This window comes from Sebastes umbrosus, chromosome 14 (assembly GCF_015220745.1).
Source record: "Sebastes umbrosus isolate fSebUmb1 chromosome 14, fSebUmb1.pri, whole genome shotgun sequence".
In the NCBI taxonomy this organism is placed as follows: Eukaryota; Metazoa; Chordata; class Actinopteri; order Perciformes; family Sebastidae; genus Sebastes; species Sebastes umbrosus.
Genome location: NC_051282.1, coordinates 29,627,601 through 29,640,660, shown reverse-complemented (window position 1 = coordinate 29,640,660; position 13,060 = coordinate 29,627,601). Strand labels below are relative to the sequence as shown.

Below are 13,060 nucleotides of genomic sequence, written 5' to 3'. Positions count from 1 at the left end.
AAGAAAAGGAATGAAACATACATACAAATGCAACCTATAAGACATGCATGTACTGTACTTGAAATTGATCTGTGATAAGTGACTACTGGCTAATAATAAGCCAGGCACTATTATAAGTCTCATAGTTTCTCAACCTGCAGTCAAAAGGACACACTGACTGACTTTACAGAATCATTCCTCTAATAACTGTAAATAAAAATAATCAGCTTTTTGGATTTCTAGAGGCACGTAACTGGCAAACCCCAACACAACACTGAAAGGGAGTACTATTTTTATTTTTTTGAATACAGAAGATCCAAATCCAAAACAGCTGTATTCTGCATCATCCTGTAACCACTAGCAACACTTGTTTTTCCAGCTTCATTTACAGGGAAAAAGAAACCTAAAAGCAGCTGCAAATGCTCTCACACAAACACTGGGATCAGATATTCAACAGCAGCAGACTAACGGCAGCAGACTAAATCAGGTGAGCTCTATTATTTTCTGATCACTAGTTTTGTTTTTAGTATTTACCGTGGCATTATTCAACATGATTGGTGAAGCAGTTAACTCAAGTCTTCTTTGTGAGCGATCTCTCCTCTCTGTGTTATTATCCCTCCACCGCAACTCAACAAGGAAATGCTGTCTATTGAAACAGTAAGAGGGAATTTTGTAATAAAAAGACTGTAACTCCGGAAGATACTCACTTGATTTGATTAACTCAGGCTGCTGAAGCCTCATATTAACTTCAGATAAACTTACAAAAAATGTTTTGCATAGAACGAAGACTGTGTATTCCTTCCAAGTACTGGCCTGACTCCAATGTTCATATGGTCTCCTGACTATTGTTTTAAGACAGATTTGAAAAATTGTCATCCTTTCCGTCACATGTTAGAATGAGCTATTCAACAAAATAAAAGATATTTCTAAAAGAGATTCATCGAATCATGAAAATAATTGGATGAATATCTAGTTACAAATACATGTATAGATTGAGAATGTACAGTGTGGATGAATAATGGGTGAAATAACTGTTTAATTATCTATACAGGATGATGAAGATGTCAGGAAGAGTCACCAGTTGCTGTGTAGCTCTGTTCTTTGTGCTGAACTCTGTGTCGGCTGTACAGATTAATCTCAATTCAATCAGCAACTTGAAGCAAATATACTTCGGCCAATCTGTGCCCAAGCACAGTCTACTGCTGCTCCACTGGTTTGCCAACACAGTTGAAATCGACGACAATAACATCATATGGCTGACCTTTGACCCAAACAGTGGAGATTATGGTTCCCATCAGTATCACAACTTCGAGGAGCTGTTGGAACCACTTCCGTGGGGAAATGAATACCGATACTACACTGTTGGCAATCTCTATCAAGAAACGTCCATGCCATTTCCTCCTTATGTTGTCCGTCCCCGAAGGGAGTATGTGGGAACAAACAGTGACAGGATCATAATTCGTATCAGGGGACAAAACACAAGATGGCAGAGGATAGACCAAGTTTATATCACACAGCATATTGAACATCTGGGGGAATATGATCCAGATCATACCTACAGGATCACTACTAACCTCCTGAGAGAGATCAGAGAGTTTTCTGTAGGAGAAAACCAACAGCCACTAAGGTATCTCAGAAACCTCTATGGAAGTAACGCTGATGAGTTCCGCATCAGAAACACATGGGGTGACCTTGCTTGCCTTGGACTGCTGTTGTTTATTGTGATCCAGGAAAAGTACACCGTTCAACAACAATGCATACGAGTAAACAGAGAAGATGATGATTTTTATCGTTTGATAATCTGCATTCTTTTTGTACTTGTGATATTAGGTTTACTTGCATTTTTTAATAGATTGGGGAAGTAAATGTCAAAAAATGAGGGAGAGTAATGGATGTTGTCTAAACCAAGGTGTGATTGTGCTTTTCAAGGACGATTAGAACCATGAAGCCAGCAGGACTAATAAGTTGACTGGGAACAAATAAATCAGATACTTACAACACCTCAGTACCTTTAAACAACAGCCAGGGTTGTTCTGTTTTATGCTTTGCTTTGCCTCCACATGTTTAATCTTATTGTGTACTATATTATCTTTTTTGTAAATGGTCCTCAGTTAAGATTGAGATATAGGCTCGGTATGACATGCTTGTGATAAAAGGCCAAGTTCTTTAAATCACCCATCTCAAACCGTGTGCTATGAAGGGCAGAGAGTCTTCAGTATATTTGGACATTTATAGCTCTATTTACTTAATTGCAGTTTATTTATAACAGCAGGAATTCGCCTTCATTATAAATATAACTGAGCAAAATCTATTTTATTGACTGATAATTCATCCTGTGTCTGATGGAGATGAAGAGAATGTAAATTGCACTGATGGATAAATAAAACAGATAAATGAATGAAACTAGCTTAAAAAACCGGAGTGTATTTCATTTATGTTTTTTTTATTCTTTCTGTTGTTTTGGAAATTGTGTTTAATAAACATGAATTTATAAGTCTGACTGATGTCAGTGTTTCTATTTTAAGTTCAAGGAAATTGGATGAACACAAGTTAGATGTGCAAAATCATGAAGACAACTTTAACTATTCCTCCTTCTACAGACAATCACAGGAGAGGAGCAGATAGAGCTCAGCATACTATTGATATCTGGTGGTATCCATTTTGAAGAACAAATTAGTGTTGGTCCAACATTGTTTTTTACTGCTTATATTATGCCAACTGACATTTTGTGATGTAGTAATAATCTTAAATGTCTGAAAAAGGGGGTCTTAAAAATGTCAACTATTTTGCACCAGAAATTGTATTAAAACTCTTTACAAAGGATGAAAATATCACCTTTTATGGATGGGAAAAAATATTGGATAAATCAGTATCAACTTAAAAAAAAGAGAGAAAGAAACAAAAAACATGTGACGGTATTATATCACGGTATTTCAAAACTAAAAGGGATACCCCTTTTCTTTCTATTGGCAATGTAAGGGGAAATATCTTAGGAAAGAAAAACATGTTTTTTTTTTAAAAACAGTGCATCATCCTGTAACCACTAGCAACGCTTGTTTTGCCAGTTTCATTTACAGGGAAAAAGAAACCTAAAAGCAGCTGCACATGCTCTCACACAAACACAGGGATCAGATATTCAACAGCAGCAGACTAACGGCAGCAGACTAAATCAGGTGAGCTCTATTATTTTCTGATCACTAGTTTTGTTTTTAGTATTTACCGTGGCATTATTCAACATGATTGGTGAAGCAGTTAACTCAAGTCTTCTTTGTGAGTGATCTCTCCTCTGTGTTATTATCCCTCCACTGCAACTAAACAAGGAAACGCTGTCTATTGAAGCACAAAGGGGGAATTTTGTACTAAAAAGACTTTAACTCTGGAAGATACTCACTTGATTTAATTAACTCAGGCTGCTGAAGCCTCATATTAACTTCAGATAAACTTACAAATGTATTTTTGCATAGAACGAAGACTGTGTATTCCTTCCTAATACTGGCCTGACTCCAATGTTCATATGGCCTCCTGACTATTGTTTTAAGACAGATTTGAAAAATTGTCATCCTTTCCGTTACATGTTAGAAAGAGCTATTCAACAAAATAAAAGATTTTATAAAAGAGATTCATCGAATCATGAAAATAATTGGATGAATACCTAGTTACAAATACATGTATAGATTGAGAATGTACAGTGTGGATGAATAATGGGAGAAATAACTTTTTAATTATCTATACAGGATGATGAAGATGTCAGGAAGAGTCACCAGTTGCTGTGTAGCTCTGCTCTTTGTGCTGAACTCTGTGTCGGCTGTACAAAGGCTCCATTCAATCAATGCTTTGAAGAAAATCAACTTCGGCCAATCTGTGCCTAAACACAGTCTACTGCTGCTCCACTGGTTTGCCAACACAGTTGAGATCGACGACAATAACATCATATGGCTGACCTTTGACTCAAACAGTGGAGATTATGGCTCACATCAGTATCACAACTCTGAGGAGCTGTTGGACCCACTGCCATGGGGAAATGAATACCGGTACTACACTATTGGCAATCTCTATCAAGAAACGTCCATGCCACTTCCTCTTTATGTTGTCCGTCCCCGAAGGGAGTATGAGGGAACAAACAGTGACAGGATCATAATTCGTATCAGGGGGCAGAACACAAGATGGCGAGATTTGCAGAGGATAGACCAAGTTTATATCACACAGCATATTGGACGTCAGGAGGAATATGATCCAGATCAGACCTACAGGATCACTACTAACCTCCTGAGAGAGATCAGAGAGTTTTCTGTGGGACAAAACCAACAGCAACTAAGGTATCTCAGAAACCTCTATGGAAGTAACGCTGATGATTTACAGTTAAGGCACATCAGAAACACATGGCGTGACCTTGCTTGCCTTGGACTGCTGTTGTTTATTGTGATCCAGAAAAACTACTCTTCTAACCAACGAAACAGACAAAATCATTTGGATGATGATGCTTCGGAGAGAGAGAGCAATGTTCCTAGACATTCTCTTAACCAAGGTCATGTTGCAGTGGATTTCAAGGACCACAAAACCCAGCAGAACAACACCTCAGTACCTCAGAACAACGTCAAGGGGTGGTTCTGTCGTTGTTGCTGCTGTATTGCCATATGTTGTTTCATTTTATTGTACTCTACTATTTATTCTTTGTATTAGAGATGATAAAACTTATCCCGAGGGAAATTGCTGTACAGCCATTGCAGTACAAAGTGGGAAGAGTGCAAATCACTCATTTTTGAGAATTGGGGAAAAAACCTTATTCTTTTTTTTTTTTCCTCAATATTGCTGGGTAAATATATTTTAAAAGATCAAAGTCTTGCTATTAAATCTTTGAACCTTGAATAGCACTTTTTGCAGCTGAGGACTTGATGTATATCAACTTCATCAGGCACACAAAAAGTCATAGTGTAATATAAAACATGAAGGGAATGTTGAATGTTTTTGTTTATTTGTTCATTTGTTTATTTTATTTTGTCAAAGTTGCTAAGAGTTCTCTTAATGCAAATAAAATACACCTTTTTAGAATCATAATTCTGATTTAGTTTTGATTTAGAAGGGCAACAGAGTTGACCTGTTATGGTTGAGACACACCTGATAGCTATTATATAATGAATTTATAGAAAAAAATGGAAAGCTTACGTGTGCTTGAGCTGCCTTTTTTTTAAACCAGGAAGAGAGACAGGGGTCCTTAGGATATAGTTAACCCTTTTTATGCCTGATTAAATTTTTAAGTTTTTGTAGAAATCTAGCAGAGTTGACAAATCTGTGACACAACTTCAAAAAGAGACAATATCTTCATAAAAAATATATTTTAAAAAGATGATTATAATAGCACATTTTTACACCTACAGTATATTATCAGTAAGTATTATTAGTTTTAGACTTTGAAGGCTTTTAAAAGGAACAGTGTGTAACATTTAGAGGGATCTATTGGCAGAAATGGAATATAATATTAATAACTATGTTTCCTTTAGTGTATAAACACCTGGAAATAAGAATTGTTGTGTTTTTGTTAGCTTAGAATGAGCCCTACATATCTACATAAAGAGTGGGTCCTCTTCAAGGTGCAGGCCCACATGTTCTACAGTAGCCCAGAACGGACGAACCACTGTGTTAACTTCGTCGATTACGTTACTCACCGCTTATTAACAACAAAACAAAAGGTCCCGGTGGCCTCGTGGTCTAAAACCACCACATGATTGGTTTGAATCCAGCTGGGGATATTTTGTTGCAGGTTATGCCAAATTCATCCCATTTTTGGCTGACATCGTCGTTAAAGAGAGCAAAAAAAAAAAACCTGACTACAATATATCTACCAATATTTGACTCCACTTTCAGGAAACGTTCCCTCAAATTTGGTGATCAAAGTTGTGAGACAGATATTTACCGGGGAAGAATACTTTATTATTTAAGAAGACAGTCATGGTAAATATAAGATGAGAGTGTATACTGAACAGTGACCTTCAATGTAAATTACAACAATGCTACAATGGAAATTTGAATAAAGAAAAGTAGCAAAACAGATAAAAAAGAAGCTTGTAAAACATGCATGTACTGTACTTGAAATTGATCTGTGATAAGTGACTACTGGCTAATAATAAGCCAGGCACTATTATAAATCTCCTAGTTTCTCAACCTGCAGTCCAAAGGACACACTGACTGACTTTACAGAATCATTCCTTTAAAAACTGTAAATAAAAATAAATCAGCTTTTTGCATTTCTAGAGGCACGTGACTGATGAACTCCTACATATCACTTAAAGGGAGTACTACTCTCTTTTTTTTTTAATACAGAAGGAAGTTTCACTCAAACAGCTGCGTTACAAAACTTCCTGAGCAGCGCTTGTTTTGGTTGTTTCATTTACACGGAAACGGAAGACTAAAAGAGTTGCGCATGCTCTCACACAAACACAAAGATCAGATACCCGACGGCAGCAGACTAATGCAGGTGAGCTTTATTATTTTCTCACAATAGTTTTGTTTTTAGTATTTACCGTGGCATTATTCCACATGATTGGTGAAGCATTTAACAAGTCTTCTTTGTGAGTGATCTCTCCTCTCTGTCTTATTATCCCTCCACCGCAACTCAACAAGGAAACGCTGTCTATTGAAACATAAAGAGGGGATTTTGTACTAAAAGATTGTAACTTTGGAAGATACTCACTTGATTTGATTAACTCAGGCTGCTGAAGGCTCATATCAACTTCAGATAACCTTCAAATACATTTTTACACAGAATGAGGACTGTGGATTCCTTCCTAATATTGGCTAATAAACTCTTACTGCTTAGTATTAACAGCAGGAACAACAACAACAAACAAAACCTGTTTCATTGTTCATATGGCCACCTGTATAATCAAATCATGACATAATCATTAGATGCATTTCTTGTTACAAATATAAGTATGGATTGAGAATGTACAGTATGGATGAATAATGGTTGAAATAACTTTTTAATTATCTATACAGGATGATGAAGATGTCAGGAAGAGTCACCAGTTGCTGTGTAGCTCTGCTCTTTGTGCTGAACTCTGTGTCGGCTGTACAAAGGCTCCGTTCGATCAATGCTTTGAAGAAAATCAACTTTGGCCAATCTGTGCCCAAACACAGTCTATTGCTGCTCCACTGGTTTGCCAACGCAGTTGACATCGACGGTAATAACATCATATGGCTGACCTTTGACCCAAACAGTGGAGATTATGGCTCCCATCAGTATCACAACTCTGAGGAGCTGTTGGACCCACTGCCATGGGGAAATGAATACCGGTACTACACTATTGGCAATCTCTATCAAGAAACGTCCATGCCACTTCCTCTTTATGTTGTCCGTCCCCGAAGGATGTATGTGGGAACAAACAGTGACAGGATCATAATTCGTATCAGGGGGCAGAACACAGGATGGCGAGATTTGCAGAGGATAGACCAAGTTTATATCACACAGCATATTGGACGTCAGGGGGAATATGATCCAGATCAGACCTACAGGATCAATACTAACCTCCTGAGAGAGATCAGAGAGTTTTCTGTGGGACAAAACCAACAGCAACTAAGGTATCTCAGAAACCTCTATGGAAGTAACGCTGATGATTTACAGTTAAGGCACATCAGAAACACATGGCGTGACCTTGCTTGCCTTGGACTGCTGTTGTTTATTGTGATCCAGAAAAACTACTCTTCTAACCAACGAAACAGACAAAATCATTTGGATGATGATGCTTCGGAGAGAGAGAGCAATGTTCCTAGACATTCTCTTAACCAAGGTCATGTTGCAGTGGATTTCAAGGACCACAAAATCCAGCAGAACAACACCTCAGTACCTCAGAACAACGTCAAAGGGTGGTTCTGTCGTTGTTGCTGCTGTATTGCCATATGTTGTTTCATTTTATTGTACTCTACTATTTATTCTTTGTATTAGAGATGATAAAACTTATCCCGAGGGAAATTGCTGTACAGCCATTGCAGTACAAAGTGGGAAGAGTGCAAATCACTCATTTTTGAGAATTGGGATAAAACCTTATTCTTTTTTTTTTTTTTTCCTCAATATTGCTGGGTAAATATATTTTAAAAGATCAAAGTCTTGCTATTAAACCTTTGAACCTTAAATAGATTTTTTTGCAGCTGAGGACTTGATGTATATCAACTTCATCAGGCACACAAAAAGTCATAGTGTAATATAAAACATGAAGGGAATGTTGAATGTTTTTGTTTATTTGTTCATTTGTTTATTTTATTTTGTCAAAGTTGCTAAGAGTTCTCTTAATGCAAATAAAATACACCTTTTTAGAATCATAATTCTGATTTAGTTTTGATTTAGAAGGGCAACAGAGTTGACCTGTTATGGTTGAGACACACCTGATAGCTATTATATAATGAATTTATAGAAAAAAATGGAAAGCTTACGAGTGCTTGAGCTGCCTTTTTTTTAAACCAGGAAGAGAGACAGGGGTCCTTAGGATATAGTTAACCCTTTTTATGCCTGATTAAATTTTTAAGTTTTTGTAGAAAACTCTAGCAGAGTTGACAAATCTGTGACACAACTTCAAAAAGGGACAATATCTTCATAAAAAATATATTTTAAAAAGATGATTATAATAGCACATTTTTACACCTACAGTATATTATCAGTAAGTATTATTAGTTTTAGAATTTGAAGGCTTTTAAAAGGAACAGTGTGTAACATTTAGAGGGATCTATTGGCAGAAATGGAATATAATATTAATAACTATGTTTCCTTTAGTGTATAAACACCTGGAAATAAGAATTGTTGTGTTTTCGTTAGTTTAGAATGAGCCCTACATATCTACATAAGGAGTGGGTCCTCTTCAAGGTGCAGGCCCACATGTTCTACAGTAGCCCAGAAAGGACGAACCACTGTGTTAACTTCGTCGATTACGTTACTCACCGCTTATTAACAACAAAACAAAAGGTCCCGGTGGCCTCGTGGTCTAAAACCACCACATGATTGGTTCGAATCCAGCTGGGGATGTTTTGTTGCAGGTTATGCCAAATTCATCCCATTTTTGGCCGACATCGTCGTTAAAGAGAGCAAAAAAAAAAAAGAAACTTGACTACAGTATACCTACCAATATTTGACTCCACTTTCAGGAAACGTTCCCTCAAATTTGGTGATCAAAGTTGTGACACAGATATTTACCAGGGAAGGACACTTTACTGTTTCAGAAGACAGTCATGGTAAATATAAGATGAGAGTGTATACTGAACAGTGACCTTCAATGTAAATTACAACAACGCTACAATGAAAATTTGAATAAAGAAAAGTAGCAAAACAGAGATAAAAAAGCAGCTTGTAAAACATGTATGTACTGGGATTTGAAATTGATCTGTTATAAGTGAATACTGGCTAATAATAAGCCAGGCACTATTATAAGTCTCCTAGTTTCTCAACCTGCAGTCCAAAGGACACACTGACTGTCAAACTTGGATCAGAACAGGCTAGTTTCCAAATATAAACCTGCTGATAAAATTCTCAGAAGACTCACAGAATGACTCCTCTCTTTACAGAATCATTCTTCTACAAACTATAAAAAAATAATCTAAGCTTTTTGCATTTCTAGAGGCACGTGACTGATGAACTCCTACACATCACTGAAAGGGAGTACTACTCTCTCTTTTTTGTTTATACAGAAGGAAGTTTCACTCAAACAGCTGCGTTACAAAACTTCCTGAGCAGCGCTTGTTTTGTTTTTTTCATTTACACGGAAACGGAAGGCTAGAAAGAGCTGCGCATGCTCTCACACAAACACAAAGATCAGATACCCGACGGCAGCAGACTAATGCAGGTGAGCTTTATTATTTTCTCACAATAGTTTTGTTTTTAGTATTTACCGTGGCATTATTCCACATGATTGGTGAAGCATTTAACAAGTCTTCTTTGTGAGTGAACTCCCCTCTCTGTCTTATTATCCCTCCACCACAACTCAACAAGGAAACGCTGTCTATTGAAACAGGAAGAGGAGATTTTGTACTAAAAAGACTGTAACTTTGGAAGATACTCACTTGATTTGATTAACTCATTAACTCTGAAGGCTCATATCAACTTCAGATAAACTTAAAAATACATTTTTGCACAGAATGAGGACTGTGGATTCCTTCCCAATACTGGCCTGACTCTTACAGCTCAGTATGAGCAGCAGGAACAACAACAACAACAAACCTGTTTCATTGTTCATATGGCCACCTGTATAAACAATCATGACATAATCATTAGATGCATCTCTTGTTACAAATATAAGTATAGATTGAGAGTGTACAGTGCAGAAGAATTATAGGAGAAATAACTTTTTAATTATCTATACAGGATGATGAAGATGTCAGGAAGAGTCACCAGTTGCTGTGTAGCTCTGTTCTTTTTCCTGAACTCTGTGTCGGCTGTACAGAAAAAGCTTGATTCAATCGACGATTTGAAGCAAATCAACTTCGGCCAATCTGTGCCTAAACACAGTCTTTTGCTGCTCTACTGGTTTGCCAACACAGTTGAGATCGACGAGCACGATGTCATAAGGCTGGCCTTTGACCCAAACAGTAGAGCTTATGGCTCACATTATTATAGCAACTTTGAAGAGCTGTTGGACCCACTGCATCGGGGAAGTGGATACCGGTACTACACTGTTGGCAGTCTCAATCAAGAAACGTCCATGCAACTTCCTCCTTATGTTGTCCGACCCCCAAGGGAGTATGCAGGAACAAACAGTGACAGGATCATAATTCGTGCCAGGGAGGAGAACATAGGAGGGAGAGCTTTGCAGAGGATAGACCAAGTTTATATCACACAGCATATTGCACATCAGGGGGAATATGATCCAGATCAGACCTACAGGATCACTACTAACCTCCTGAGACAGATCAGAGAGTTTTCTGTGGGACAAAACCAACAGCAACTGTTGCGACTCAGAAACCACTATGGAAGTAACGCTGATGAGTTCCTCATCAGAAACACATGGGGTGACCGTGCTGGCCTTGGACTGCTCTTGTTTATTGTGATTCAGAAAAAGTACACCTTACCACACGGTGTCACCTGGCAAAAACACGGCAATCAAAATATTTGGGATAATAATGCTTTGATTATTTTACTCCTTTTTGTAATCTTTATTTATATTCTTCTAAATTCTGACAAAACCAAGGTGTGATGGCAGAACGATGAGGACCACGAAGCCAGCAGGACTTCTAAGTAAACTTGGGAACAGAAAATCAGGCAGTTACAACACCTCGGTGCTCCTGAGGCCAGGGGTTGCTCTGTTGTTTTGTTGTGTTGTATGCTTTGTTTCACATCCATATGTTATTGTGTATTATATTAGCTTATTTTGTAAATATTGTTCTGTTAAGATTGCGATACAGACTCAGTATGCAATGCTTGTGATGAAAGGCCAAATCACCCATCTGTGTCCTGAAGGGCTGAAAGTCTTCAGGGTCATTCAACTTTATTCAGACTCGGCTTGCCGCGGTACTCGGTGTTACCAGTGTTACACGGTGGTCGGGCACACACCGATTACATTACGTACGACTCAGTGATCAGCACGTCTTCCTCACCAAGAGGAGAAGAGTTTATCAGTTAATTAAGATGGTGTAGTGTTTGCTTGGACTGAAAACCTGCAGACTTTGAGCTTCATGTCACCGTTTGAAACATCTGTTGTAAATAACTTTATATATATACATATATATATATTTTTTTAATTATTACAAAAACAAGATGACAGTTTTACGTCTAATTATACCAAGACTGGAGGTCTAAGGGGTCGTGTTCACTATAAATATGGGCATTTTGAGCTTTCCAGCTCTATTTACAAAATGGTAGTTTTGTAATAAAGAAGCGTCTTCTGCTGTTATTAGTATTAAATACTGGAACTGAGCAAAATGGCTTATTGTATATTATAATGCACTGCTGTGGCGTGGAGATGAAGCTGCAGGCTTCATTCTTGCAACAATGCCATGCTCCAGAATGTACTGTATGTATAATCTGCTGATTCATCCTGTGTCCGATAGAGATGAAGACAATGTGAATTGCACTGATTGATAAATGAAACAGATAAGTGAAAGTGTCTGTGGTCTGTTAAGGAAAACTGTCACCGATAATGTACTAGCTTAAAAAAAAAGTGGTGTATTTCATTTATGGTTTTGTATTGTTTCTGTAGTGTTGAAAATTGTGTTTATTAAACTATAATTTGTCAGTCACACCCTTGTTTTTATTTTAAGTTCAAGGAAACTGGATGAACATAAGTTAGCTGTGCAAAATCATGAAGACAGGTGAGTGTCTGTGTCTTTAACAGTGTGTATGTCTAGTGAAAAACATCCACCCACACACAGATTAATGATTCATCAGCGAGACCATTTCCATCCCTTGTGACATGCACAAGTCCTTGTTTCTAGCCAAGTCCCAGGAAGGCCTATCAAAAGGCCTTTATGTTTGTGTGAAAGAGATGAATACTGTCTTAATGTGGTGAAACTAGGATAGCAGCAGGCCAGCACAAGACCCAACAGATCATCAGATAATGAGTCATTATTAAAAAACTGTTGCCAACTAAGCTTTAAGAAAATAATAATCAAAGGTTCCTCTCAAGGGTGATGGAGTCCAGAGCCAATTGTTAATGACAAACAGGCGCTGCTGTTTGTTGACAAAATCTATTCATACCACTTCCCCTACATGTGTTGTTTGATATCCAGGCCGATGTGAGGAAGAATGGTAGTCTGCAGAAAACATAAGTTGTTTTTCCGTTGATGAATTTACTTATCCAACACTGAATGGAAACTCGACATTTGTGTTGTTCACTCTCTCACTTCCAGTTTACTCTAAGAGCATTCTGGGACACATCTGTTAATTTGCATTTAATTTGTATTAATTTGGTTATGCCTACTCCAGTTCCAACCTTGATTCAACTCTGTTAGAATGTGTAAATGACAGTTACAAAAACGAGACTTAGGGATGCAACTAACCACTGTTTTCATTATTAATGTATCTATTATGTTTTTGATTAATAAACTGAATTGTTTAATATGGGAAATGTAAAAAACAATAAATAGAAATAATAAAATAAAATCCCTT

The 13,060-nt window shown here is 37.4% G+C and overlaps 4 protein-coding genes across 11 annotated transcripts in view; 3 read left to right on the top strand and 1 right to left on the bottom strand.

The window, feature by feature from the left end:
* Positions 1-13,060, bottom strand: part of LOC119501292 (septin-9-like) — a 130,891-nt gene that overhangs the window by 65,960 nt on the left and 51,871 nt on the right. The window lies entirely within an intron of this gene.
* Positions 430-4,750, top strand: LOC119501297. 2 transcript variants are annotated; one of them, XM_037791591.1, is made up of 2 exons: positions 430-466; positions 3,714-4,750. In XM_037791591.1, the coding sequence occupies exon 2, from the start codon at positions 3,715-3,717 to the stop codon at positions 4,657-4,659; it is 945 nt and encodes a 314-aa protein (XP_037647519.1). In that variant the 5' UTR covers positions 430-466; position 3,714; the 3' UTR covers positions 4,660-4,750. The 2 variants fall into 2 exon arrangements, with proteins under 2 accessions (XP_037647519.1, XP_037647518.1); XM_037791590.1 differs by lacking the exon at positions 430-466 and adding an exon at positions 3,002-3,152.
* LOC119501298 lies at positions 473-2,476 on the top strand. The gene is made up of 2 exons (XM_037791592.1): positions 473-636; positions 1,031-2,476. Exons 1-2 carry the CDS (start codon positions 530-532, stop codon positions 1,842-1,844), a joined length of 921 nt encoding a protein of 306 aa, XP_037647520.1. The 5' UTR covers positions 473-529; the 3' UTR covers positions 1,845-2,476.
* On the top strand, positions 6,403-12,192 carry LOC119501301. 2 transcript variants are annotated; one of them, XM_037791596.1, is made up of 2 exons: positions 6,403-6,451; positions 10,322-12,192. In XM_037791596.1, exon 2 carries the CDS (start codon positions 10,323-10,325, stop codon positions 11,148-11,150), a length of 828 nt encoding a protein of 275 aa, XP_037647524.1. In that variant the 5' UTR covers positions 6,403-6,451; position 10,322; the 3' UTR covers positions 11,151-12,192. The 2 variants fall into 2 exon arrangements, with proteins under 2 accessions (XP_037647524.1, XP_037647525.1); XM_037791597.1 differs by lacking the exon at positions 6,403-6,451 and adding an exon at positions 8,763-9,803.